The 27,875-nt window shown below is 55.0% G+C and overlaps 4 protein-coding genes across 4 annotated transcripts; 2 read left to right on the top strand and 2 right to left on the bottom strand.

Moving 5' to 3' along the window:
* Positions 1 to 67: 67 nt before the first annotated feature.
* Positions 68 to 2,800, bottom strand: TGME49_231220 (hypothetical protein; the record flags this gene model as incomplete). The annotated part of the gene is made up of 3 exons (XM_002367982.1): positions 68 to 463; positions 1,322 to 1,403; positions 1,923 to 2,800. 3 exons carry the CDS (start codon positions 2,798 to 2,800, stop codon positions 68 to 70), a joined length of 1,356 nt encoding a protein of 451 aa, XP_002368023.1.
* Positions 2,801 to 3,402: 602 nt separating this feature from the next.
* On the top strand, positions 3,403 to 5,284 carry TGME49_231215 (hypothetical protein; the record flags this gene model as incomplete). Its single annotated transcript, XM_018780292.1, has 3 exons — positions 3,403 to 3,821; positions 4,603 to 4,609; positions 5,114 to 5,284. 3 exons carry the CDS (start codon positions 3,403 to 3,405, stop codon positions 5,282 to 5,284), a joined length of 597 nt encoding a protein of 198 aa, XP_018636850.1.
* Positions 5,285 to 5,506: 222 nt separating this feature from the next.
* On the top strand, positions 5,507 to 13,414 carry TGME49_231210 (sarcalumenin/eps15 family protein). Its single transcript, XM_002367981.2, has 13 exons — positions 5,507 to 6,092; positions 6,585 to 6,692; positions 7,246 to 7,365; positions 7,648 to 7,818; positions 8,417 to 8,527; positions 8,816 to 8,911; positions 9,525 to 9,617; positions 9,860 to 10,021; positions 10,321 to 10,443; positions 10,834 to 10,980; positions 11,161 to 11,261; positions 11,937 to 12,244; positions 12,554 to 13,414. Exons 1-13 carry the CDS (start codon positions 5,871 to 5,873, stop codon positions 12,574 to 12,576), a joined length of 1,785 nt encoding a protein of 594 aa, XP_002368022.1. The 5' UTR covers positions 5,507 to 5,870; the 3' UTR covers positions 12,577 to 13,414.
* A 1,513-nt stretch (positions 13,415 to 14,927) lies between these two features.
* On the bottom strand, positions 14,928 to 26,479 carry TGME49_231200 (hypothetical protein; the record flags this gene model as incomplete). Its single annotated transcript, XM_002367980.1, has 9 exons — positions 14,928 to 18,181; positions 18,745 to 18,856; positions 19,053 to 19,552; positions 19,962 to 20,904; positions 21,388 to 22,039; positions 22,377 to 23,113; positions 23,630 to 23,928; positions 24,329 to 24,932; positions 25,406 to 26,479. 9 exons carry the CDS (start codon positions 26,477 to 26,479, stop codon positions 14,970 to 14,972), a joined length of 8,133 nt encoding a protein of 2,710 aa, XP_002368021.1. The 3' UTR covers positions 14,928 to 14,969.
* Between the last annotated feature and the right edge of the window lie 1,396 nt (positions 26,480 to 27,875).

Below are 27,875 nucleotides of genomic sequence, written 5' to 3'. Positions count from 1 at the left end.
TTCACTTTGCTGAGTCCTCCGCATTTCGGCCGTTTGTCCACCGCGTCTCGCGGATCCGGGCGTCCTTCTAGCTCTGTTTCTTCACCAGTTCGACTTGGGCGCCCGCAAGGAGTTTCGCAGACTCCACCTTCTTCGCAGCGTCCTTCTCGCCGCCTTCGTTCCTGAGGAACGCAGTGGCGATCTTCAACATGGCCTCTCTCTTCTCGCCTTTCTTTCCAGGCTTCTCCGTCTCGGACGTCTCCGACCGCTTCGCGAGCTGGTACCGCGCGGGCATGGCAAACCGCGAGCCACTGAAGGGTCGCCAGCCTGCACTGCTCGGCGCACACCCGTCGGCGCCTGAAGTTTGGTTGTGGAGGTTCTCAGACGAAGCTTGAACTGCGACAGGGGAGACGCCGCTGTGCCGAGGAGACAAGCCACTCCGACGCGACCGGTCTCTCGGCGACGGCGACCCGGTGCCGTCCTCCTGCAGAGGCAAGCACAGGACAGGTGTGCATGTGAAGGCGTAGAGACAAGCCTTTGCGCATCTGCGATCTCCCTGAACCAAGAGAAACACAGGCTCTCCAGCAGTCGCCTGGGCCTTCTGTGCGCAGGCGTCTACATGAAGAAAAAGGAGACAAGCTTCTTCGATCTGGAGCAGACACCGCGTTGGAACTCCATTCCCCTTGCAGACGTAAGGAAGACAGAGAGCTCTTGCTTCATGATGTTCCATCACATGGTCGTCTACATAACATTGCTGGCATGGTGGGGATTCGATTGCGCATGCACAACCGCCCAGGGTCGATGCGTAAATGCATCTGCATAGTTAACATAGGTAAACGCGCGTGGATCGAGGCGAAGGCGATCCAAGACTTACATGAAAAAAATAGAATTGCACATTCACATAAGCCAAGAGGTTGGTGTGTAGGGAAATGCGGTTGTGTGTACGTAGATGCGTCTGGCTCTAGATGGACAGTTCGATCGACAGGCTGCAGGCCACAGAGATGAGTTCTTTTGCGTTTGACTGCATGCGTAGCACGTCTTTGTACGTCTAACCTTTAGGCATCACCTCGGATCTGATTTCCACCATTTGAATTGCGACTTTCTTTGCTCTTCGATAACTATTTTGAGAAACGTTCCAGGGGAATCACGCCACATGAAGGACAGGAAAATGGTGCTAGTGATCCTTTGAGGCCAAGATCCGCCGCACCGCCATGCTAAGGAGACGGCTGGCTGTGCAGAGACTGTCGCTGGAGAAATACTGTCTCGACAAACGTTCAGGAACTCTTGAGACGTGGAAGTTGCTCCCCTTGCGAGGTTCTGCGCTCAAACGTTCCTCCCTTACTCGATAATCTGTCTCCATGAGAACCGAATTGGATCTCAAAAGTCGAATGTCGTTGTCCGGGTCCTCCGCCCTCGCCATCGGCCTGCACGAAAAGAAATGGAGGAAAATCGGTCTTCCATCCACTACAGCGACCCGAACGTCAAGGGGTGTAGGTACACCTGAAGACGCGATCCCCATGCACCGATTTCTGGGTTTAAAAAAATTCAGAGAGCACCGCCTTTATCGCTCGAGAAACCGCGATTTTTACGCATGCCCACGTACACAGTGCAAAGACAGTTTATCCACATGTCTCTGCCAGTTAATCTATACCTACAGAAACAAAGACATACGTCCACTATGTACACATGCATGCATTACGATATACGTTTATAGATATCTACACATTTTTATGCACATATATATGAATAGATGAATAGATGAATCGATGAATATATGTATGTAAATGCATATATATATATATATATATGTATATTAATTCATATGAGTCCGTGATGTCCGTTTGAGTGTCGGTTAAGGCCTTGCTTTGCTTGAATTTCTTTTCTTCTCACGACCCGCCGACCCCCCCGTGCACAGTCCGGCTCGCAGTTGTTCTGCGTTGCACCTGTTCGCCTGTATCTTCCACAGCGTCCACTTTTGGTGTTGAATTTTTCGGAGGTAGTGAGCGGCGAGCAGCGCAGTCCAGAGGACGATCGGGACGGAGAGGAGCATGACGTATCCGATCCAGGAGCTGAAGAAGGAGAGGAGACGCGGGATGAAGATGCTGCCAATCCAGACCGCGAGAAAGATTACGCCGACGGCCAAGACGATGGTCGGGAGGATGCTCGATCGACTGCGGTAGAGCAGCCAGACGAGCACCTCGAACAGCGTGATGATCATCTTCGCGAGGGCGTACGCGATGGCGAGATGCTGCGTGTACACCAGTGTGTTTGGCGTCACAAAGTTGATGCAGGTTACGTAACGGTACTTGGCGTAGATTTCCTCCTGGATCTCTGGGCGGAGAATCGCGGCCAAGTCGTACTTGACGCAGAGGTTCGCGGGACTCGCGTTTACTGAGAAGAAGTCGTAGTTGTGCGCGGAGCCGAAGCAGTCTGCGCCGTCGTTGCCGCATGCGTCGAGCAGACTCTGCTTCCCCGACGCCTCGCGGGCATCGAACGCCCAGTAAGACAGCACACAAGTTTGCCACAGGTAGCAGCCGACTACGAGCACCGCCGTCCGCAACAGCCAGAGGTACTGCATGCGAACCTTCCGGGCCGCAGGTCCTGAACTGATGTCCACCTCGAAGCAGTAGATTCGCCGCTTCCGCAGCGTAACCATCTGGAACGCATGCGGCAAAATCGACGCGTACAGCGACATCTCGTGAATCGCCAACACAAACAGCAAGACCGTACAACTCAACACCAGTGTGAAACAGTTGTACACCTGGTACGGCCAGTCTCGCGGCCGCGTCAACAGCTCGCTCACGGGATCTTCCCCAGACATTGTGAAAGGGAGACTGAGAAAAAATACTTAACGGCGGGTGGAATAAGAGGAAGAGAAGGATGTTGTTCAACGTCGAGACGAAGAAGACACGGTCGGGAGGCCAGATCCTGTTCAGGGCAGCGTGGGCGCCAGGAGTGAGCAGCAGATACTTGAGGTTCGAGTGAGACAAAAAGGACAGAGAGACGAAGGAAAACAAAACACAAGGTGAGTCGCGGCAACGACTTGGAAATACGCAGATACGCAAACATGGAGGAGATTTTGCGGAGAGGCCCAGGGGTCAAAACTGAAAGAAGAGGCGAAGACGAGGTCGGAAGAGACAAGACAGCAGGAAAGAAAAAGAAAAACATGTTTCGACAAGTCGAGAACACCCAGAAGAGTCGCTGCGTGTACACAGCTCCAGTTTCCAGGTCGCCGAATCCATATATACACGGGTGATTCCGCCGTCACTTGTTGGAGGCCTCGGGGACTTCAGAGCGTTCCTGTCTCCCGCGCGAGGGGAACGCGGGAAAGCATGAAAGGAAAAAGTCTCCGTCTCCGTACTCTGGACGAGAAAAAAGGAACGCGACAAACACGGAGAACCGCGGAAGCAGCTGTCTTGGCACATGAGTGGCGCTTCGCTGACTGCTCTCGGCTCTGGCTATCTGGCTGCTCCACGCGGTTTTTGGCGTTTGTTTCTCGTCGGCTCGTTGAAGACAGCCTCGAGAGAGCGAGAGGGAAGAGCGAGGAAGAGGCACGAGTTCGCTTTTCCCCAGGAAAAAACGAAGAAATTCCAGCGGAAGGGTCAAGCGGACGATGACGACGACGTTGCAGAGTTGCGCTGCGGCGCGTGTCTTCTTCACGGCGGTCCGAGCAAAAGCAGAGAAAGGGCAGACGACAAGCTCCGCATGGGAGGCGAAAGAAAGGCGGCGATTCCCACCGCTAGTCAGAGACTGAGTCTCTTTTTTTCCGCATTGAGCCTTCTCGAGGTGCTCTTTTGGCAGTTCAGGTGGACGCACAGAGCTGGGGCGCTGCCTCGAGCGCGGTGAGGCATGGCAACACAGCGCCCGGGCTTCTGGGGAAAAGCTCCGCGATTCTGCACGGAAAAAACCGACGAGAAAGTGCGAAACGCACAAGATTCAAGGTGCTCCTTCCCGCGCACATGGGTCTCAACTCCTGCGGAAATTCTCTCGTGTCTGGAGGGCGCGAGAGGCAAACGAGGCCAGACTGGCAACGTCAGCGTCTCCCGTGACTGCGTTTTTCCTGGGTATTCTCCGAGTATAAGCCGATCCGCAAAACTGCTGAGGCGAAGATCGGCCGCTGGCAGTTCGCTTTTTCCAGACTTTTTCTCGAGCCCGTTTCGGCCGCAGCGCCTCGCTCCACGAGTTTTTCGCGAAAAACTTTTTCCTGAAGTTCTGCAGAAAAGCCAGCAACAGGGAACTTGTCGTCGGCGCGCAGAGCTGGCGCCGTTCCGCCGACTTGGGTGACTCTTGGCCAACAAGACTCTTCGCACTCAACGCCGTCGGCGTCCACGCAGACATGAGCTTTTCGTTTCGCTTTTAAGAGTGCAAGTCGTCAGACCAACCATTTTCTGTGAGAGTTGCCTGAGTTCTAAAGCTCAAACTTTCATGCAATCTCGACTTTCGAACCAGGAAGCTCCCTGAAAACCAAGTGTACATGTGGACTAGCTGACGGCCGCGAAAAGTCTGGAACGTCAGGGGAGCGAAACGCGCCGCGTTCTCTGTTTTCCTCTCCATTTGAAGAAGCCACACAAAGAGACCTCTCTGGCGTGGAGAGTCTGTGTCGCTTTTCTTTTTACTTTTCAGCCTTTTCGTAAGTCTAGTCAGGCTCATCCCAATACTCTCGGGGCACAGTGCCTGCTTCGCTGCGATTTTCGCGCAGCCGGTCCATTTCTCACAACGCACTACTTCGTTCCGCTGGGTCGTTTTTGTTTTTCGAGAGGACAGAGTCTCTTTTCTTTTCTCGTCGAGAAAAGCATTTGGTTCTGTTCTTCGTCTTATACTTACTGCCGACGCGCAGCAGGCGCCAGGTCACTGTTCTGTACCTTCTTGTCGCGGCTTCACCAGCTTCTGTCTCCTCGCTTTGCCTTTTTGAAGCAGGAAATTCTCACGAGCAGTCCTTCGAGTTTCTTCTCGTCTTTTCATGTTACATTGCCGAGATCTGCGCTCGGTATCCCCGGCTTTCTGTGTTGTCGCCCTCCTCCCCTTGCGCTGTCTTCCCTCCTCGCTTTTTCCTCTTCTGTTTGTTTCGCTCTCTCACTTTCCTCTCCGTTTTCCTGCCTTTTTCCCCTCTCTCCGACCTCCATCATTGTTTTAGGGCCGCGCCCCCGTCTCTCTGTTTCCGAGTCCTGCCGCGTCTTTCATAACCGCCGGTCTTCCTGCGCTTCCTCTTTGCTCACTTGCCGGAGTCCTCCTTGTTCCTTTCTCCGTTCATCCGGACGCCTGGGTCGCAGCTTCTCTTCTGTTCTGTCTGGCAACAAGCAGATAGGAGAACGTGGAGAAGCTCCGAACAAGAACGGAGAGTCCCTGGCCTGTGTGTCTCTCCGCCTTCTCGTTCGGATTCGCCTCATCGCGAAGAGAACGACGAACTCAGAAGATAGAGACACCACAATCAAGGCGGCGAAGGGATTTCAGACGGATACCGTCTTGCTCCTTCCTCCTGGCCCTGCGGTCGTCTTCCCCCCTCCCTCTCTCCCTCTCCCTTTCCCTCACCGTTTTAGTTTTTTCGTTCGGTGAACTCTTTCGTTCCCTCCTGTACACAAGAGAAGCAGATTCGTTTCGCGGTTCGCCTCCTCCTCTCTTGCTGCTTCTTTCTCCGTTTCCTGGATCCCGTCTTTTCTCTGTGTCTCTTCTGTTCACTTCCCTCGCACCACTGAACCTTGTTTCCACCTCTCCTTCTCGTCTCCTGAGTCGTCGCCTCAGGTCGTTTCCGAGCTGTCCGAACCTCCCCTCTGTCGCTTGTCTCTGTCTGGGCGTCTCCTCTCGCTTATCTGTTCTTTCCGGTCTCGCCTCCGCGTCCGTCCGGCCTTCGTGTGCATCCCCTGCTTCGCGTCGTCGAGTTTCCTTCGCTCAAGATGAGTCGCTGGCTGCGAGGGCGGGGGAATGGTGGGAAGTCCTCGCAAGAGGTGAATGTGTACCATAATGTGAAGGCTGGGCTCCAGGAACTTTATCGCTCGGTGCTTCTCCCTCTCGAGCAAGACTTCAAGTTTCACCAGTTCTTCTCTCCCCTCCTCACTGATGGAGACTTCGCCGCGAAACCGATGGTCATGCTCATAGGCCAGTACAGCACGGGGAAGGTAATCCTGAGCGAGGAGACAGAGGTCGCAGACAGTTTCTCGTCTCCCCAAGAAGTCTGTGTTCGCCTTCTACTCACTTGTCACTGCGGTTCCTGGAAAAACGTAGTTCAACCTCCTCTCTCCATGTCTCCTCCCGCCCTTCGCTGCTCTCGACTCTCAGTCTGAGTCGTCCAGTTTCTGAACGCGGAGTTGTCTCCACTCACACAGGTGTACATACAGATGCCAGTGCCTACGCATGGCTCGATGTCTACGGAAGCTTTGTGAAGGATCCTGGATCCCGCGTTTGTGTGATACGGTCATCCGCGTCCGCCTGTATGGGCGATGCGGGACTGTTTTCTTCTTCATTTTGTTCTGTGGAGCTTCTCTCTTTTCGAGTGTCTGAGTGTGAAGGGCAGGCGTTCCTGCGTCTCTGCTGGCGGCGCACAGAGAGAAATGTCGCGATTCTCGTCTGCCCTTCCCAGATGCTGCGGTCGCCTCCGTTTCTGTTTTCAGACAACGTTCATTCAGCATCTGCTCGAGCGAGAGTACCCCGGCCTCCGCATTGGGCCGGAGCCGACGACAGACCGCTTCGTGGCGGTGATGGAAAACGACACTGAACAGGTGGGCGCGACGAGCGCGAAGAAGGCGAGATCACCAGCGCAGAGGAGGAAGAAGCAGAAGTAAAGGGGGAGAAAGAAAAGCATGCGGCGGAGGGACGAACGGAACGCAGAGCGGAAGAAGAGCAGGGAAACAGAGAGCAGAGACAAGGAGAGGAACCGACAGAAAAGAAGAGCAGAGTAGCGAAGAAGAACAGAGTGAGGAGGAGATCCGAGAGAAGAAAAGAAAAAGAAGAAGAAAAGAAAAAGAAGAAAAGAAAAAGAAGAAGAAAAGAAGAAGAAGAAGGGGAGAGAATAGAGGAGAAGAAGAACGAGGCGGAAGGCGACGCGAGAGGAGGCGCAGGACGACTAGATGGTGGTTTTTCTGAGTTCTCGCTATTTTAGGGATTGCCTTTCGTTCTGTCTGAAGAAGGCTTAGAGCTGCAGAGTGTGCAGTAGCGCGCTTCAGGCGAGGGATGCGCCACTGGAGGAGATACGTCGAATGGCGACTTTCTTCTTCTCTCCAGGCGCGATGTGACGTTTCGCATTCTGCACTTTGTGCATTTCGAATCGCGCAGGTAGTCCCTGGAAACGCCGCCGTCGTCGACCCCACAAAGCCTTTCAGCCAGCTCTCGAATTTCGGAAACAATTTTCTCCTCCGCTTCGAGTGCTCCATGTTGCCCTGCGTCATTCTGAATGTACGCCGCGTAGTTCCACGCGACAGGCAGAACGCCTGAGAATGGTCAAAGCAGTTACGAGCGACGCGGACGCAGTTGCGCTTTGAAGGAGAGGAAAGACGAGGGTGAACAAGACGGAGATGGACAGGGAGAAGAAGACAAGAGAGAGGCAACGGAGGCAGAAAAATGCGAAGCAGGGGGGACGCAGAGGTCGCGTAGAGGAGAAGTGGAGCTAGGGATGAGATGACCAGCCGCGAGTCGAGCGATTGGTGAAGGAGCGTTGTGTCTTTTTATTTATTGCAGGGAATCACGCTGATCGATACGCCGGGGGTCTTGAGTGGAAACAAGCAGACGAGTCGCGGCTACGATTTCGAGGGCGTCATTCAGTGGTTCGCCGAAAGAGTGGACCTGATTCTGTTGATTTTCGATGCCCACAAACTCGACATCTCAGACGAATTCCGCAGATGCATCCACGTAAGTCGCATCTGGAGGAAAATGCCGCTCTGTCGGCTCAGCCGCCCCAAGGTCGTACGGAACGTCATCTAAAAACGTGGAGTTGCCATATGTACACATATGTATATATATATATACATACTAATGTATATACATACATACTAACGTATATGCATAAATATATACATATATATGTATATGTGTATATTTTTGTGTATGTATCTGTTTCTTTCTTACACCTACATGTCGATGTGTATGTTTGTGCAGAGAGTCTGCTTTTTGTCTTGTTGACTGTTATTTTCCGAGTTTCGGCGAGCTCGAAGTTTTTTTCTCGCGTAGGAGAGCTCCGTGCGTCCTGTGCTTCCTTGCCTGTGGGTTTCTCGACTGTGTTCGGTCCTCATGTAAGCGCGTCTGTCGCTGTCGACGGAAGAGGTCGCTTCTTCTCTCTGAGTCGCACCGGAAAAGGGTATCTTTCTGTGGCTGCACGGCCTCGCGCAGGAGACCAGGACGCGGTTGTTCCGTGTGGATGCCGCGTCTGGGTGTTCCTTTGCGTTTTGGTCTTTTCCCTGGAATCTTCGCTCGGTCTCTCGACGGCTCTGCCCGCTGCGACTGCGTTCAGGCGCTTCGCGGGAATGATACGAAAATTCGAATCATTCTGAACAAGGCAGACATGGTTTCCTACCAGCAGCTGATGCGCGTCTACGGCGCCCTTATGTGGTCGCTCGGCAAGGTAGGAATGTCCGCGAAAAGAGAGACAGGACGAAAAGAGAGAGAGACAGGACGAGAAGAGAGAGAGACAGGACGAAAAGCGAGAGAGACAGGACGAAAAGCGAGAGAGACAGCGGGGACCCTCAGAGACAGGAGGCTGGAAACGGGTCGAGAGGGAGGCGACAGGAACACTGGAGGTAGAAGCACCCAGCGAGGCGAGACAACAGGCGTCGCACCTGCCGACGGAGAGGGATGGAGATGAGAGAGAAAGATCAACTGGATGCATGCGTTGCTTCACTGCTTTCTCCAGGTCATTCCCTCTCCCGAGGTAGCGCGCGTGTATATCGGCTCTTTCTGGAATCATCCTCTGCAGAACGACGAAAATCGAAAGCTTTTCGAGGCAGAGGTAAGTCTCGCTCCGTTTCACTCGGTGCACAGCGCTCCTTTCCATGTTCTAGCGTATGCTTGCTGTGCTCATCGGCCGTTTCGTTCTTCTCACCGGCCCCCATGGCGTCGGAAGTCGTCACTCGTCGGTGCTCTCTGTCTCTCTGGAGTATCGAGATTTTCGACTCACGCGCCCTTGCCTTTCTGCTTTCCGCTCCCCGGTGTGGGCTGAGGTGCCTCGACAGCTGCCGCGCTGCTGGTTCGTCGTCAGAAGCGTTTGCCATGTTTCTCTCGCTTCTCGGTGTTCCTTCACTCTTTTATTTCCGGTTTTTTTCGCTCTGCCTGAGAAGGATCCGTTCGATTCTCCTCTTAGCGCCCGAGGCGAGTGACGAGTTCACCGCAGCAACTCGAACAATATGGCGTCCAGTTTAGGTTCCGACTCGCCTGAAACTATGTCTGCTTTTTCTCATGTGTCTCGACGAAAAAAAAACCTGAGCTGGCGTTCCTGGGTGGATGCCGCGCTGCACTGCTCTTGCGGACTGAACCGTCGTGCATTCGCAGTCTTCCCTCCAAGGCGTTGCTGGTCTCTCACCACGCTGTGTGGGCGACTTGCTTTCTCTTTCTTCGTTAATTAGGCGAACGACTTGTATGCGGATATCGCGCGCTTGCCCCGGGATGCAGCCATCCGGAAGGTCAACGACTTCATCAAGAGAGCGCGACTTGCCAAGGTAGTCCAAAACGCGAAGTCCTCACTCCTGTCGTTCAACTGACTGTCGCGTCTCAGCCGGACGACACAGACGCTTCGTTCGTTGATCGCCTTCTGCTCCCTCTTCTTCTCTCGCTTCTGCTCCCGCTTCTTCTCTCGTCTCTGCTCTTTCTTCTTCTCCTGCGTCGTTCTTTCTTGAGATCGCTTTGAGCCCTGCACTTGCACAGTGTTTGAGTGTCAAGCGATCCTGCCATGCGCCTTCAGGTGCATGCGTATTTGCTGACGAACCTCCGGAAGCAACTGCCAATGTGGGGAAAGGACGCCAAGAAGAAGCAGCTGCTCAACCAGCTTCAACAGGTTTACCAGCAAGTCGCGTCGGACCATTCCATTCCTCTCGGAGACTTCCCGCCCATTCCTTTAATGCAGGTACGAAGTCGCGCGTCGCGAGCCACCAGGTCCACAGAAGGCTTTTGCCTTCAGAGATGTACTTCTTCTCGAAAGGAATACACTTATATACATATATACATCATATAGCAAACTAGCTCGGTGAAGGAAGCAGCTCACGCGTACGATTCGGTGTGCATCTGTCGACAACAACTGCGTCTGCTTTCTCTGCGCTGCCGCGAGTCTTGCGAAGAAGATTTTCCGAGTCGGCCTCGGCAAACTCGGTTTTTCGCAAGTGGGCACCGAATCGTGAAGCATTTGTGCCGAGCTTTCGACTGCAGGAGAAACTGGCTGCCTTCGACTGGAGTAAAATTCCAAAGCTGGACTCGCGTCGCATCGAGTCACTGGATCTTATGATAAAGACGCAGATTCCGCAACTCATGGCGCTCATCCCCGCCGAAGAGGTCTGTGCAGAACAGTGAAAACATGCTGGCGATTCTCCAAGTCACCGTGGCAGGTCTCTCTCTCCATCGCATCCGCTGCAACCATACGCTCTCTCGTGTAAAACTATTCATATGTGTATGCATATATATATATATATACATGTATATATATATATATATATAAATATAAGAATGCACGCTGATACATGCTTGGCTATCTTAGACCATCTTCGCCTGCATGTAAATCGAAATGTCTCTTCATTTACAGGCACAACGGTTCTGTATGAATGTACATGCACCTGTACCGACGCATATATATATATATATATATATATATATGTAGGTTGTTTTCTGTAGACTTTCAATTTTTGGATGGGGTGGTTGGTGACACTGTTTCATCGTTGCATGCAGGCGCAGGCGGCGCTTCAGCCGTCCGACGGGAGCGTGGTGGAGACGAAGGCGTCTCCATTTCTGTCGCTTAAGTCGAAGAACGAAGGAAACACATGGATGATCGACAAATTTCTCCACCAGCCGCTCGACGTCGAACGCTACCGGACTGTAAGGAAGTCGGATTCCGACTCGAGCCTGCATGCAGTTTGACTTTTTCGCTCTGTGGAGCATGCGATCGAGGCGTCTGCAAAAACGTTTTCTCCGGCGTGAGGGTCCGGGACCGAAACTCCTGGAGAAGGAAGAGGAGGCTTCATTTTTTTGGCCCTTTAGCTGTGACCATATTCTCAGGATTTCGAAGCGCTTGGTCCAGACCACTGCGGCCGCATCAACGGCTCTCAGGCCAAGGCAGATCTCGTCAAAAGCAAGCTTCCTAGCGCTGTTCTCCACCGGTGAGAAACATCAGCGAAGAAGTGAAGAAGCCATGCCTTTACAGGCATATATATATATATGCATATATATACAGATGTGTATGTGCGTGTAGGTTCCTATGCATGTTCATCTCTATACTGAGTGCGTTTGTATATATATATATATATATATATGTATCTGTGCTCTTCCTTACCGGTGAGGAAACGTCTTCGTCTCTCACCTGTTCAAGAAAGAAGTGGAACTCTCTGATGTAACATATTTATATATATATATGTGGATGTATACAAGTGTATACGCTTGTGCATCATGCATTTATGTCGGTCTTTTCGTCGGTGAGTGTACATTGAATTATGTGTGTGAATTGAATGAGTTTTTTTACGAGCCACTGCCATCTGCAGTGCTTCCTTCTGTGAAGGTTTTCTGTCGTGCTTCGAGAGCCGTCGACGAGAGATTTTCTTGAGTCCGTTCGGAGAAAGACTTGTGTGCCTGGCTCTGGGTCGCCGCGTCCTGTCATTTCGCTCTGAGCTTGCAAGCTGACAGCCCACTCACACCCATCGTCGGATGCAGATGACGCAGAACGACGCATTTATCGATGCGCCTAAAAGAGGTGCATCTGCGCTTGCAGTGCGACCTCTCCGTGAGTCTGCACCAGGACCTTGCTGAGAGTGAGCTGGCCATCTTTCTGTGCTCTTCAGGATATGGAACTTGGCAGACTTAACGCGTGATGGATACTTGGACTTGTACGAGTACGGCTTGGCGCGGCACTTCATCGAGATGAAACTGGAAGGCTTTGAGTTGCCTGCGTCCCTCCCAGAGGCGCTTCTCCCCTCCTACGACCTGCACGAGGCCGCGACCTCCTCCCCGGACTTGCGAGACAAAACGCGCGATGCGCCGGTCGACGAACGCATGCAGGGAGCCTTCCGCTTCGACAGCATCTCCAGATGCACCACAGGCGGCGCTGGGACTCTCGGCAACTGGGCGGGCGCTTCCAGCATCACCGGAGGTGAGACTCGAATCTCGACGCAGCAAAATCGCGGACTCAGCATGCGATGCGTCGGTTTCACAGACCCCCACTGAGGCTCTTTGTCATTTCCTTCCTCTCGACTTCTTCCTCTCGTCTTCTTCCTCTCGTTTTCTTCCTCTCGTTTTCTTCCTCTCGTCTTCTTCCTCTCGTCCTCTCTGTTCGGCTTCCTTCTTCAAGGTTTTCTCCCCAGTCTTCTTCTTTGACGCGTCTTCTCAAGAGACGCTGCCTCGAGAGTCCAGAAGCGAATGCAGTCGCCACTCCAGCCTTGTTTTTACCTTTGCGTTGCAGACTCAAACCCACTCAGCGACTGAGGCGTCTGTTTGCTTTTCGTCGTCCTCAACTTTTGAAAAAGACCGCGAATTGGACCTTGGCGTCCGTCGCCTCTTCGCACTTTGCAGGTTCTCTCCTTTCCTGCTCGCGTCATCTGTCTCGCTTCTTCCTCCCTTCGCTCTCCATGCGTCCTCAGTCGTTGTCTCCTCTCTCTGTTCTCCTTTTGTCGTTTCTCTGTTTCCTTGCACTTCTCTCGTCTCTTCGCTCTTCTGTCCCTCGTCCTCTCTCGCTTTTTTTCGCGTCGCGCTTCTCGCCTAGTCCCGACGTTTTCTTTTCTTCTCTTGTGGTTCTCGTCTCTCTTCTTGTTTGTTTTTCGTCCTCTACCGACGTCGGCGGCGCGAGGATGAAGGGGAGTGTGACAACGAGGAGGGAAGCAAGAGAACGACGAGACAGAGAGACAATTCCTGACGGTTTTTCAACCATGACAAGCAGAAGCTGAAGATGGACGAGGCTCTGGAAAGGGGGGAGAGCCGTTCCAAGAGGCACTGCGCGCAGAGACAAAAGAGGACCTTTATCTGTGCGCATGGCGTACGTCTACACAACTGTATTTTGCCGGCTCGTTTTCGGCCAGTTTTTCGAGTCGTGTCTCGTCCGATTATCGACTCGCGTCCTTGTTCCATTTAGATTTTTGTCAGCCGTTGTCAGGTCCCTCTCCGCTCTCTGCTCGCCTTCGCGTCGTTTCCTTTCGAGCGTCTTCCCCGCGATTTCTGCCAGAGAGTTCTCCTGCACTTGACAGTCACCTTGACGGCTCGATTCGCAAGTCTCCCCTGTCCGGGACGGCGCTGTTTCGTCGTTTGCGATCTTAATTGACGAAAACAGGAAAAACGCCTTAAACGCAGCTCCACTCTTCGCTTCCTCCCTTTCCATGCCCACGGAGTCCACACCAACGACAAGACCGAAGTGCAGACGTAATTGGATATATATATATATATATATATAAATATATAAATATATGTATATATATGTATTAGCGTACATGTACACGTACGTCACAAGAAGCATGCGTCGAAGTTCCGAGACGCAGACTTGTTCAGAACTAGTGTATTTAACGCCGAGGTGATCCTTGCTACATGCGCATCAAATAGGACAGACGTTCTAGTGCAGCAGCCTACATCAGAACCAGTACCTGGACATTCATATTTATACACGCATACATATATACATATATATATATATATATGTGTATATATATGTATTTGTATGTGTGTGTATAAACTGTGTCGGTGGGATGGCTGTGTCAACAAAAGGACAGAAAAAAAGCGACGGTTCGTTGCCGCAGTCCATGCCCCACTGTCACACACATGCAAAACAACTGCGAATGCATGCATGCATCTGCAGGCCTAGAGAGCTGTCAAGAGAGTTTCTCCACGTTGATCAGTTTGCGCGGAAGTCGCTTGAAAAGGAAGGCTGTCTGGGATTTTTTCGCTGGGACCCACAGAACGTCAAAGGCAAATGCGACTCGCAGAGACTGCAGACAGTCGACCATGCATGCAGCTGAAAATCGAGACGCCAAGCGGACGGCAGAAAACGGCAAGTCCACGCTAAGGAACGCATTTGAGCGCGTAGCCAGAGCAGATGCGCGCAGATACACCTGTCCGCATGCGCGCATGCATCCTTGTGTGTATGAGTGCATGCATGGATGTGGATGTCGATTGTGGCAGAGAAACCAAGCTGTTAAACAAGGCGTGGACGAAAGGACCGGAGAGAAACTCGCGCGTTTGTTCGTTGCGAAGAGATGCTTTTGCTTCTTGAGAAGACCCGCGCCTGGAGCGCCCAGTCTCCCCACTGGTTTCCAGTGTCTGTCACGAAGCTTTCTTCTACAAGCAAAAACTGCCTTGTTCCCCTGCTGCCACTGTCTTCTCCGTCGCTCTCTCTTCTTCCTCAAGGATCTTCTCCTCGCTCACTGGACGGCGACCTGCCCGTTTTCTTCGCCCCCAGCAGAAGGCAGACGGCTTCTTGCTCTCTTCTCGTCCGCTCCCCCCTCCCGCTTTTCCGCGTCTCCGTCTCGCGCCTCGCTGTCTCCAGCGGCTCTGCCGCATGCGCCATCGTGTGAAGAATGCACCCCAGAGGGACAGCTGCAGAAGAGTCGTTCTGGATCGAAGAGACGGCCTGCGAAGTATCCTTTCGGCGGGAGTGGACCTCCGCTCACTCTGTCAAGGCAGACGTCTCCGATTCGCTTGCCGAGTCCGAGAAGTCACACGAGCCGCGCTCTCGGTCCAGAGCTGCGGCTGTCTCTCCGGCAGGGCGGGGGGGAGCTACACTCGCCGGCTTACGCGTCGGCGCTCACCTCCAAGACTTGCTGCCCTTTCAAAAGCTGCTGTCGCGGCCTCGCGAGGCTCGCGGCGAAACGTCTCTCCTGGCTGTCTGACAGCCTTCAAAACTCCAACAGGTCTTCTGCGAAGGAGGTCGCCTGGCTGGTCGCGGCCCACACCGACTCTTCGCTCCCCGCTCTCGGTCTCTGCTGGGGGCGCGCCGCTTCGCCAGCCGGCAGTGCGAAGGCCTTTCGCTCTCCCGGCTGCAGCGAGCAGACTCGCGCCATCTCTTCAAGCAAAGATCCGTCGTCGTCACTCCACACATCCAGCTCGCTCCCAGTCATCTCCTTTTCTTCTGCAGAAGAGAACGACGGCGTCGGCTTTCTCTGTGCGCTCCGAGGCGCTCGCACGCAGCCTGGTCCGCGAGCTGGCAGGTTGCTCGGACGGGAGACGGGAGAAACTTCAAAAGACCACAGATCGTCTTCTTGCGGCTTCGCTCTTGGACCCGCAGAGCGGCCAACTCGATGCGTTTCTCTCGCTTTTCGCGTCGGCCCAACTCTCTCTTTGATTTCCGCGACCTCTGCGGTCCTCACCGTCCTGGAAACCTCCTCCGGCTCTCCTCGACAGGAGTGGTGCGACCAGTCTCCTCCACTCGCTCCCGCCGCTTCCTCGTCGCTTCTTGGTTTCTCGTCTTCACTGTCCTCGTCTTTGCTGTCCTCGTCTTTGCTGTCCTCGTCTTTGTTGTCCTCGTCTTTGTTGTCCTCGTCTTTGCTGTTCTCGTCTTTGCTGTGCTCGTCTTTGCTGTCCTCGTCTTTGTTGTCGGTTTCGGTAGTTTCATCCTCTTGGTTTTTCCGAGTTTTTCGCGTCTTTTTGGAGCGTGTGGTTTTTTCTTTCCTCGCTTCTGGCTTCCGCCGCCTTGGCAGGTTTGTCTCGCCCAGATCGGTTACTTCTCTAGCGGCTCTCGCCTTCGGCGCCTTTGTCCAGTGTTCTTCCTCGTCTGAAGAGAAGATCTTCGCTTCTGGATAAGCGTTGTTTTGTACCGTGAAAGCGGCCTTCTCACGTCCTTCCCTCCTTGTTCCCGGCCTTCGAGTCTCTCCGTGAGTCGCCATTTCGTCACTTTTCGATGAATCTGTCGTCCGCTGCCGCCTCTCGAGTCTTGCACACAACTCGTCCTCGCTGTCTTCTTCTTCGCAGGTCTTCTGGACCTTCCGACTCCTGCAAGAGTCTTTCGCGGCTTCTCTGTCTCCTCTTGTATCCTCTCGTGGCTTCACTGCTTCTTCCCTTCTCCATCCTCTACGTACTGCCTCGATCTGTTCTCTGTCGCTTCTCTCTTCGCGCGCCTCTCCTTGTCGCGTCTCTTCCCTGGCGCCCTGCAGTCTATCGCTTGGTCTCTCACTCTCCACTCGCTGTCGGTGCCCCTCTCTCGTCCTTGCTTCTTCTTGATTGTGGACATGAAGACTGCGTTCCTTTCTCTCGTCTCCTCTCTCCTCTCTCCGCTTCTGTCTCTCCTCTCGCCTCATGTTCTCCATCTCTTCTTCTCTGCGCCTCTCGCGTTCGCTCTGTTCCTCTCTTCGTCTCTCCTTCTCAGCGTCCTCCGCGCGCTTCTCTCTGTCCTCTCGCTGAGTCCTTTCACTCGACACCCGCGCCTGCCGTTCTGTCTCCTCTTCTCTCTCCGCGGTCGCGCGTCGCGCGTCTCTCATTGCGAAAAGACGCACCAGCCAACCATCTCTCTTCTTCACGGCTTCGAAGAGTCTCCTTTCGCCAGAGGACTCCCAACTCTCGAACCTGCGCCCTGTCTCCCTCGTGCTCCCCACCTCGCCTGCCTGTCTTCTGAAAAGCTCCTTGGTAACTCCCAGCAGCTGATTCAGCAAATACGTCGGCAGAAATCCGCGTTGAATAAACGGGTGAAGGAAGTCCAGAAACTGCAGTGGGGGGAAGCTGTCGAGGTCCGTCTTCTTCGCATCTTCCCTCCTCCTCCCTCCTCCCTCCTGAAGCCAGCTGAGCACCTCCTGTCGAGATCGCTGGAAAACCTCGTCTTCTTCTTGTTCTTCCCCTTGTTCTTTCTCGCGTCCTTCTACGGCAAAAATGCGGCTTTCTTCTTGCTTGTCTCTTCGCGCGTCCCCGCATTCCCGCGCATGCGCCGCCACGGTGTCTGCGAGCGCGCGGTTGTGGCGAATCGCGGCGCGCCAGAAATTCACCATTTCCATTTGCTGCGATCCGAGAAGCAGTCCGACGCTGAGTCTCTGCGAGGCGAGAAGCGACCACTGGAGAAGGTGGGTGAAGTGCAATTCCACGTCTGCGGCGCCTAGAAGCCATGCCTCTCTGTTCTCCTCTCTCTGCCTTTGCAACGCCTCTCCTGTCTCTGTCCCCACACCGCGAAGCCTGCAAGCTCCGCGCCTTTCGGGGCATCTCCCCTCGCGTTCTCTCGCTTCGCTCTCAGTGGCTTGCCGCGAGCTGTGCGGTTCGACGCTTTCCGGGAGAAGCGCGCGTCTTCGAGAAAGGAGAAGCAGCGTGAGAGGTGTGAGGAGGCGGGCGTCGAAGAGGTCCTGGGCGGTTTGCAGCAGCAGCTGCAGCAGAAGCCGGAAGTTCTGCCTCCTCAGAGACTGGAAGAAGAGACGAGCCTCCGCGGCGACGGCTGACGGATGGTCGAGCACAGACAGCAGAGACGCGCCGAGGCCGCCCACTGCCCATCGGAGCTCATTCAGGCAACTCTGGCGCGCGAGGCGGCAACAGCCCAAGGCGACCGCTTCCCGAAGCTTGGACTGGAAGTCGCAGACGCCTTCCTCTTCTTTGCCTTCGTCTTTGCGCGCCTCCTGTCCACCGCCTGCGCCGGAAACCGAGACGAGCGCTTCGCTCCCTGGCGACATCGAAGAAGAAGGAGACGGAGGAGAGAGGACAACAGAGTCAAGATAGGAGAAAGCAGAGGCGTCGTACCGCGCCATGGCGAGGAGCGGAGCGCATGCAGTTCCAGAGAGTGCCGACGCGAAGAGAGACGCGGCCCCTGGCGGCGAGGAGGCAGCGGCGGCGTCGGCGAAGAAAGAGGAAGGAAGGACAGAAGACTGTTGTTCCGCCTTCTCTGCACGACCGAGACGCCGCCGCACCGCGTTTTCCGGAGAGAGAAGAGCGGATTCAGAACCGAGGAGATCCAGGAAATGTTGAAACGCGGAGACCACCGACTCAATGTCTGAAGGAATGTACTCGTAAGCGTGTAAAGCAGGAAGAAGACGCTCGGGGGAACGCGACGTCGACGCGCTTTCAGCAGACAAAGACGAGACGGCGGAGAGGGACCGACAGCACACCTCCCGACTCCACGAAATCATCCCTTCGACTTGGGCTGTATGTACACAGAGCCAGAGAGAGAGAAAGCGCGCGCGTTCCAGAAAGACGCATGTCGAAACGCAGGCCTCTCCCTTCGCATCTGTCCACGCGCTTCGGCACCCACAACAACATGTACATAAATATATCTATACATCTACATATATATATATACATATATGTATATATATACTTATATGTATATGTATGTATGTGTGTGTGTTTGGTTTTTTTGACTCTCGACGATTGATGTATGTATCAAGACTTGCGGCTCTTCGGACAGTGCATGCGTGGATGTTTAGAGAAGGAAAGTGCAGCGACAGAGTCAAGGCCGGACGCGTTTCTCGCTGTCGCGCAGCTTGCGTGGGCGGCGGCTTCTCAGCAACGTGGAGAGCAGGTCGAGAGGCGTTTCTGAAGAACGAGGATTTCGGCCTTCACACTCGCGCATTCACGACGTCTGTGGGTGTCCAGTTTTTTCGCTTCAGAAAGAAATCTTCATGGCGCAGGATGATGGCTCGCGTTTCCTTCCGGACGCAGCGGAAGGAGAGTCGCTTTGAAGTGCTCTGGAGACTGCTGTCTTACTCAAGGTCAAGAGAGAGAAAAGCGAATTGAAGAGAAGAAGCGGCCGAGTCTCCGTTTCGAGAAGAGCCGTGAGAAGCACCGTCGAGCGACTGCGGCACACAGCGGCGTCGGCCTGGCAGAGAAGGCGCAGACGGGGCGGAGAACGACGATGGGGAAAGCGAGAGAGACAAGGAAAAACGAAGAACCGGGGACGCAACGCGGAACGAATGGAAGGGGGAAAAGAGGGAGAAGAAACGATCGCGACGCCCGGCAGAACGCAGGCGCAAAAGACAGAGAGACACTAACCGCGAAAACGCTTTCGCTCCTACCAGAGTCTGCTGCAGCTCCCTCGAGAGGGCAAGAACCTCTTTGTGTGCGAGTTCGATCTCCTCAGATTCCTCCTTGAGCTCCGTTTCCTCCTTCGCTCCTTCCTCCGTCTGTCTCTTTCCCTGGACGCCGTTCGCAGTCTCGCAATGCTCCTCGTCTCCCTCGGAGAAGACACCGGTAGTGACACCGGCGACGACCTCCCGCTTGTTTCCCTCGCTGTCTTCCAGGTCGGCGTCCCAGTCGCCGTGGAGCACCCCGTTGTCGTTTTTCCTCTCTGTTCTCTTCCGCCGCTGTTTGCCCTCTGCGTGGCGCGTTTCTTCTTCTTCTCTCGCGACCTCGCGGGCCAAAGCTGGAAGAGCGGCGCCTCGAATTCTGCAGGTTTCCAAGTGTGCAACGCGCCTGATGGCTGTCGTGAGCCTCGCGTAGAGAAAGAGACTTCGGTACGCCAAGTGGCTGTAGATCGCGACAAGAAGATCCGATGCATGCAGCACCAGACGAGGGGCTGAAAACACCCGCATGCAACGGATGAATCGTCGTTGAACGAAGTACTCAAAACTTCTGTTTCCTCTCGCTCTATCTCTCTGTGACGCTTCTCTTTCTCTCCCTGCCTTCGTTCGTCTTCTGGTCGCTCCTCCCTTCCTCTCTATCCTTCTTTCTTCTCTATCTCTTCCCCTTCTCCGCCCCTCCTCCTTGTGCTGTCTGTGTGTTCTTCTCTCTCCCCCTCGTTCTCTTTCCTCCTGTCCCTTCTCGCTTCTTTGTTCTCCTTCTTCTCTTTTCTTTGGTCTCCTTCTTCTCTTTTCTTTGGTCTCCTTCTTCTCTCTTTTTTGCTCTCCTTTTTTTCTCTTTTCTTTGCCCTCCTTTTTTTTCTCTCTTCTTTCCTCCTGCCCCGACTGCTCGGTTTCGCTCCTCACTCGGGACTTCGGGCAAATCGGCGGGCAGCGCCGTCGTCTCTCCGCCGGCTTCCGACGCTCGTTCCTCCTCGCCCCCTTGAGTCATTGTGGCCATGACGCGCATGTGGAGGACGGCGACTGCTGTCTCTGTGGCGGCAGGTGTGGGGACAGGCGGCAGCGAGTTCCTGGGGCCTTCGGCGCCTTTTTCTGCAGCGTCGCTCGGCTCCGCAGTCAACGAGAGACAGGTGGAGTAGAAGGCCGCGAGCCGGAGGAGATTCGCCTCGAGCTGCGCAACGTTCATTTCGGTCATTTCTCGGTGTCTCCGCGATTGGACGGCACGCATCAAGTCAAACACTGGGGGTGCCTCTGCATCTTCCCGCTGAGAATCCAAAGGCATCAGAGGCTCCCCGAATCCCCCTCCGCGACCTGCTTCTCCTCCCTGTTCTCCTCCCTGTTCTCCTTCTCGTTCGCTCCGCGAGTCGCTGAGCTTTGCAGCGGGGCGAGTGAAGAGAAGAGCCTGGAGAGCTTCGACGTTCGCGACTGCGGCCGCGAGCACATTCGCATGCAGGTGTGCGAGGGCGTCGACGACGCGCGCTTCCTCCAGGGGAGCGAGAAGCATGCCGAGATTCGCCAGACAGCTGAAAGCAGTTCGAACGGCGAGGGGATCCGAGGCGCCGAGACAGAGCGCCGCGAGCGCAGCGAGAGTTCCGGACGCAGAGAAGAAAGATGAAGTCTGCGCACAGATCGACACTGGCGACCTGCAGGCCGCCGACAGGGGAGAACGGGAAGGAGAGAAAGACGGTAGCGCAAAGGCAGAAGAAGCGGAGGAAGATGGCGAAGAAGCAAACGAAACGAGAGCGAACAGTAAATCAGCTCTCTGAGAGAGGTGAAACTCCAAACAGGGGGGCGGGAAGGTTGCCCAGTAGACGCTCGCGAGGAGGAGTTGCAGTTCGTCTCTGTCAGCCTGAGACGCGCGCACAGACACACAGCCTCGACACAGGGATAGGCGAACAGCGCGCAAAGACGTCCGGGTGCCGCGCCAGCGCATTCTCCGTTCTCCAACGAGGGATTCCAGGTAAACCGCCATCCGTCGCTAGGTGCCAGTTACTCCCGAGTGAAGATCCCCAGCAACGCAAAAGACGGAGCCTAACGAGCAGGCGCGGAGAGGACGCGTTTTCCAGGAACTGTGGGGAAACGGCTCTGTGACCAGGTTCCACAGTCTGCGGAGTCTTCGCGGATACTCACGAGACCGACAGCGAAGTGGACAAAAACGCGAGACATGCATGTGTGTGTGTGTGTCTCCCCTCCGGGCGCCCCCTGGCACACGACAGAACTGGAAGAGCCAAAGCAAGCACAGAAACCTGTTTCGACTTCTTTCTCTGGACAAACGGCCGGTCGTGTAAAGCAGTTCGCGTGAGTCCCGACGCAGCCTCTGTCGCGGCCTCACTTGGTGAATTCGGAGGAGCATCTGCAAATTCGCGAAAACCGTTTCTGTTCCTTCGATGAGGAAGAGTCTCTCTTCCCGCTCCTCTCGCGCTTCTCTCTCTTTCTCGCTCTCCTTCTCGCGTTCTCCTTCGTCCTCGACATCCGACAGCGTCCACTGATCTCGCGCCGCATGCTTGGTCCTCTTCTCTGCCTTCTGGGCGGCTCGCCATGCAGCCTCGCATCCCCAGCAAGGTGCCTCCTTCGCTTCCTCTCGCACGCGCTCTGTGGTGCGGACTTTACCCCAAACTTTGTGTTCCCGAGACTTCGCGAAGTTCCGCCTCGAACGGACGCGCTGCGCCTCGCGCTGGCGCGTCTGCAGCAGCTCGAAAGACCGTTCGCAGAAGCGCAGCAGCAGCGTCCTCTCGCCGTCTTGCAAGCCGCTGCGGGCATCTCCCTCGGCTTCGCCTCGCAAGAGCAAGTCCAGCATCTTCTTCGGCTGCTTCACTCCAGGGACAACATCCCAAAATCCAGTAACTACGCGGCCTGCGCATGCAAAGAAAGGCGCGGGAGAAGAGGCACACGAGGACGAGGCAGACGACGGAGAGCGAGGGAGGTGAGCGAGACAGAAGGAGAGGAGAAGACGAAGGTCGCGTTCGACGGACGAGCCGTGAGAGCTGGGAAGCAGAGAAGGCCGAACAGAAGAGACGCGCAAAATGGACTCGAGAGACGCAAACGAAACGACAGTGTGCCTCGCGACACCGTGGCTCTTCCTTGTTCACAAAGAGCGACCCAGTCTCCGAAGCGTTTCTCCCGGTTCTGCTCTCTCCTCGCAAAACCTGAGGCTGCACAGTCCCTCCCTCCCCCCACCCACCCTCCAACGCCTCAGCTGCTTGTTCGCCATCCAACGCTTTTTTCGGTTCTACAGACGCAGAACGCGACTGACTCCCTTCGAGCCCCCGCGACAGCCTGCACTCTCTTGCCGTCTCCGACATGTTCGACATGTCCCCTTACCTTTCTGCGCGTTTCTCGACTCTCGCGTTCTCGACAAAGTGCCCGCCTAAAAACAAGTCGTCGAGGATCGGCGCAGCGGCCGCGGCGGTCGCCATCCCCTTCGAGGTCCAGAAAGCGGTGAGAAGTTTCTCGGCGTCTTCTTCGCTTATCCGCCAGGTTTCGTCTCCCCCGCCTTCTCCAGCTCTCTTGTCTCTGTCTTTCTCGGCGTCTCCTTCGCCGTCACATTCCCCCGCGCCCGCAGTTGCGGGATATCTCCTGCGTTTCGTCTCCCCCGCCTTCCGATCCCTTCTGATGCTCCGTGTCTCTCTCCAGAGGCGCGTCGCCGTCGCCGCCGGCCCCAATGCATGCAACGCGGCGACGGCGGCCGTCTCTTCGGCGCCGCAGGCGAGGAGTAGCACGACAGGCTTCGCGAGCTTCACGAGCGTCTCCGCTTTCTGGCGCAAAGCCTCGTCGACCTCGGCGTCTCCCCTGTCTCCTGCTCCGTTCGGCGCGAGTGCGAGAACGCTGCAAGAGCGGCCTTCGGATTCACCTCCACTCAAAGGGCCTTCGCGTCGCGTTCGCGGGAGAAGCAGCGAGAGAGCGACTGAGAAAATCTCCACAGAACTCAAAAGCGCTTCCGCCTGGAAGGCCGTGGTTGCCTTCCCAGACGGCGCCTCAGACAGCGAAGACAACACCGCCGCCTGAAACGGCAGAGACCCGAGCACCAGCGACGGCACCGCCGGAAGCAGACACGAAGCCTGTAGACGACAAGACAGAATTTCCAAGTGAACGCGAAAAGTAGGGGAGAAAAAAAAGAGGGCACAGTCGAGTTGCGAGAAAGCGACGAGGTGTCTAAGTTCGACGCAGAAGAAAAGGTGCAAAGAAAAAAGCAGAGACTACGTTCACCAAGGACAAACAGCGGAGAGCGGGAACGACGAAGACCAGGCGTCATCGCAACACAATCACCAGCCGACGCTCTCCTCTCCTTTCTGCGCTCCACGTATCGCTTGCTTCCACTCCACACATACTCCCTAGCTCAGGTGATATATAAATCTGTATGCACATATTTATACATATATATATATATATATATATGCATATATGTATATATGTATATATGTATGTATATGTATATGTATGTATATGTATGTATATATATATATATATATATATAAATAGACAGAAATATGATGCATGTGAACATGATGCACACAGGCATCGATCGCGGCTTGAGTGTTTGTCGTGCCGAACTTCTCGTTTCCAATGCGGCTTACGATAACCTGCAGAGTTTCTGCGCGGATGAGGGGGCAGACGTCTCGAGAGCGAAAGGCGAGTGACTCGGCCGCCAGTACTTCGAGCAGCTGTACAGACACCCGCGCGTTCCTCTCGGCGCCTTCCAGCCTCGCGCGGATGTCCTCCACGACTCTCGCGCCCCAGGAAGAGTCGGCGCCAGCGGAGGGAAGAGCGGGGACGGCGTACGTCGCCTGGAGCTGAAGGAGCTGCTGGTGGAACTTGCTTTCTTCTGCATGCAGTGAACCGAGCGAGGCAGCTAGGCCCTCCGCAATGCCCAACACTGCATGCACACAAGCACCAAGTGAACTTTTCTCCAGCAACATTATCACTCGAGAGCTTTTTGAACAGAGCAACAGGCGGACATCAAGTGAGAAGTTTTTATCAGAGAGAGGCGAGCAACGGAAGAGAGGACAAAGTCATCGCGGCCACGAACTGCGAGGAAAAAAACAGAGGAAAACGAACTGATGCAACCCGATGCATGCGACACACACAACTGCACATCTTATCTCGAGTCTCTCTGGCTGGCATCCCCTGTTCCTTAACTCGTTCAACTCAACGTCGTCTCCATACGCTCTTCCCTCTTGTTCTCTCTCTTCTTTTCTCTCTTCTCTTCTCTCTTCTTTCCTTTCTTCTTTTCTCTCTTCTCTTCTCTCTTCTCTTTTCTCTCTTCCTCGTCTCACCTGCGAGAGTAGCTGCAGCGCGGATTCGCCTGGCGCCGCTTCCCGCAAGGCCGGCGAGGAGGCCCAGGAGGCCGCCGAGGCCTCCGCGCGCCTCGAGGCAACCTTCGCGTTGACAGGTGAGGGTGACGCGAACAAAGAGGCTCTTCAGGAGCGCGCGGAAGCGCTGGAAGGTGTGCCGAGGGAGCTCGAGAAGCGCGCAGTGCTGTCTCTCTCCAACCGCCGCCTTCTCTCTCTTCTCAGTCGGATGTCCGCTCTCCTCCCGCCCTGCGACCCCCGCCTCCTCGGACGCAGAGGAGACAGCAGACGCAGAGGAGACAGCAGACGCAGAGGAGAGACGGGAGACGCCCGCTGTGCGTTCTTCGAGGAGCTGAGCAAACAGGCGACAGACGCCGCGCTGCAAAATGCGCCTGGCGGCTGTGGCAGCCGAAGAAGTCGGCGGCGGCGGAACGAGGACGACAGGAGGGATGGCGAGGCTGTCTGCGCGCGAGAGGCCAGAAGGCAAAGATTTCCGGCGAGTGCATGCGCGGCGCAGCACGGCGAAAGACTGAAGGAGCAGAGGCGCCAGGTGCTCCCGGTGGAACAGAGGCGACGGGAGGCCTCCGGCCTGCACCAGAGAGACAGAACGACGACCCCGTCAGGCAGAGGCGCAACGCATGCAGGAATCCGAGACTCGCGCGACGAACGCCTGGGAGAGGCGAAGGAAAAATCGGCAGTGCAGACCAAGCACTCGAAAAAGGAAAACAGGAGACAGAAAAAACGAAAAGAGAAGGAAAAAGGAGGAAAAAGCAAGTCAGACGTAAAAGAAGAAAAGGAATTGAAAACGGAGAACGGAAAAGATGCAGAAAAACGAAAAGCGTAAACTGTGACCAGACGAAGGACGAGCGAAACGAAAGTGACACCGAGTGATGAGATCCCCAAAAGATGAGACGCATGCCGTTATATACACGAGAGCACGGACGTTACGAAGAAGCAAGCTCGATCCGAGACGAGGTCCTGGAAGGCGAAAAAGCGAAGAGAGAGGAGGGAATCCACGCGTCACTTTGAACAGGGTTCCACAAAACCTTGTTGAGTACGTACCTCGAGAAGCATGTTCACCACAGCCGCGGCAAGCGTCCCCATCCTCTCGGCTGTGGTCTCATCCCTCCGCCTTTCTCTCTCTTCTCCGTCGACGCCTTCTGTCCGTCCTGCCTGGCGTCCGCGCCCTCGGCGCCCCTCTCCCCTCCCGCCGAGTTCTTCTTCTTCTCCCTCTTGTTCTCTCCCGCGTTCTCGCTCTCCTTCTGTCTCTCGTCTTTCACTGGAGTCGCCGCGAGTTGCTTCCGACAGTTCTGCGGCAATGGCTTCCGCAACGGTATCTGGACAGCGGAGGACCCCCGCGACGGAGACGAGGGTCTCCAGGGAGGTTCCGAGAGCGAGGACTTCCTCTCGGCCTTTTCTTCTTTTCTTTCTCTGGGCCGCGGAGCACACAGGACTCCCCGAAGTGCCGCGCCCTCGCTTCCGCCGCTCTTCGCGGCCGCCGCAAGATCCCGACGCGGGGAGACTCTCGCGGGCAGGGAGGCGCTCCAGGGCCAGGTCCTTGACGAGCATTGGCAGCGCAGTTGAGAAGTCTTTCTCTCTGGTAGCACGCGCCTCTTCTCTCTCGCGCTGTTTCCTTGTTGCTCCCGGCTTCTCTTCCTCCTCGTAGTCCTCGTCTTCGAGGTCATCCTCACTCGTCGAGGAGGAACTCACCTCTTCCTCGTCCGACTCTGCAGCCTCGTCTTCCTCTCCTGCGTCTCCTGCGTCTGCCGCGTCTTCCTCGAGTTCCTCTTCTGCTCTCCTCCTTCTCGCATCCACGGACTTGAGTGCCTTTCCCTCCAGCCTGCCCAGCCGTCGCGCCCTCGGATTCCGCTGCACGAACTTTTCCGAGTTTTCCTGTCTTTTTCGTCTCTGCGTCTTCGCTGCCAGGGGCCGAGGAATGAGAAATCCGTCTCGGTCACGGTCCACCGTCCCTGTCTGCCCTGCACCCGCTCTCTCAGGCGCCATTTTGTTCTCCTTCCCGGCTACCTGGCTGCTGCTGCGCTTGCGCTGCGTGGACGCGGAGAGAGGCAGGACGCTCGCCGGCTCCTCGCTCTCTTCAGAGCCGAAGGACGTCCGTCCTCTCACGCGCCTCGCCATGCCTTCCAAGCTCGACGGTGTCCTCTTGCTCCCTTCCTTCCTGCTGTCGAACGAGAGAAGGAAAAGGCAGGGAAACAGAGGAAGAAAACGAGAAAAAAAAGAGGAGAAGGACCAGCAGCGCGGGCGTCCTCAGGCGTAGCCACTCTGGCGCAGCTTAGCAAGGAGTCGAGTCGTTCGGTTTCGATCTCCGCAGTCTCTTGTCGCTTCTAAAAGGCGCGACGCCCCGTTCACGACCGCGATAAGAACAGAGCAAGCGACGTCCACGCAAATGTCCTTCTCGTTCTGTCGACGATGTCCAGGCATTTAAGAGGACGCATCTACGCTCCCGCGCATGCACAGACGCACACAGATATGCGGCGATTATCTCTCAACATCAATGTACATGTACATACATATATATATATACATATATATACATATATATACATATATATATTCACATATCTGTATACATATATCTGTATACATATATCTGTATACATGAGAGGAGAGCTGGGGGACACAGCGTCGTCAAGGGCGTCTCCTCTGCCGGAACAGGCGACCGTTTCCAAGGCGAGTCGCGAATGCACAGATCGACCTCCACGCACTGAAAACAGAAACCAAGACGCGCGGGAGCAGTCCAGGCAGAGGCAGAGTGCCCGTCAGGAGTCCGCGACTTTGCGCGCGCCCTGCGAACGCGTTCGTACACCCGAGAGTGGGTGGCTGCGGCGAGGCGCTCGGTTGCTTCCCTGTTTCGAGGAGACGCCCAAAGAAGAAGTCGAAGAGCCGCAGACGCCGAGGCCAGTCAAAGTGAAGAAAGGAGGCGTGAGCAGGCGAGAGAGAGACAGAGAGCGGACGCGCAGGAGCCAAGCGAATCCTGGGGAACGTGGACAAGAACCGTCGAAGCGAAAACTCGCACAAGAGACAAACAATGGCCCTCCCGTGATGGAAAACGAACAGACGTCACGCTCACTGACAGCGAAAGCTTTCCGCTCTCATTCTTCAGATGAAAGACAAGCAGTCAACAAGAATCCGCAAGAAAGGACGAGACGCCAAAAACAATGTGCACCTGAGACGAAAAGGCATGAATATATTCGTTCACATATAAACACATATACATACATATACATATATATATATATATATATATACATATATACATATATATGTATACATATATATATATATATGTATAAATATACACCTGTTTCGATTTCTATCTTGCATGCATGCAAACAAGTGTATATGTGTACAAGAGTACGGCTTTACACACAATCTTCGGATACAGTGCAGCGAGGCCGCAGCAAATAAAAGCGCGTCAAGGTTCTAGGCACAACTCAAGTGGTTTCCCTCGCGGTTTTTGCATGCATGCATATGCAAAGAGATACACAGATCAGAGTGAGGCGGAGCACAGGCT

The sequence above is a fragment of the Toxoplasma gondii genome, chromosome VIII (genome assembly GCF_000006565.2).
Source record: "Toxoplasma gondii ME49 chromosome VIII, whole genome shotgun sequence".
NCBI classification, from domain to species: Eukaryota; Apicomplexa; class Conoidasida; order Eucoccidiorida; family Sarcocystidae; genus Toxoplasma; species Toxoplasma gondii.
The sequence above is the reverse complement of the archived record's forward strand: the minus strand, read 5'-3'. Positions and strand labels throughout refer to the sequence as shown.

Bases quoted from the DNA above. Each gene is read 5' to 3' on its own strand.
- TGME49_231210 (XM_002367981.2), top strand. From the start codon at position 5,871: ATGAGTCGCTGGCTGCGAGGGCGGGGGAATGGTGGGAAGTCCTCGCAA. The intron at 8,528-8,815 runs GTAGGAATGTCC...TGCTTTCTCCAG, and splicing joins TTATGTGGTCGCTCGGCAAG to GTCATTCCCTCTCCCGAGGT. The intron at 11,262-11,936 runs GTGAGAAACATC...TGTGCTCTTCAG, and splicing joins CCTAGCGCTGTTCTCCACCG to GATATGGAACTTGGCAGACT.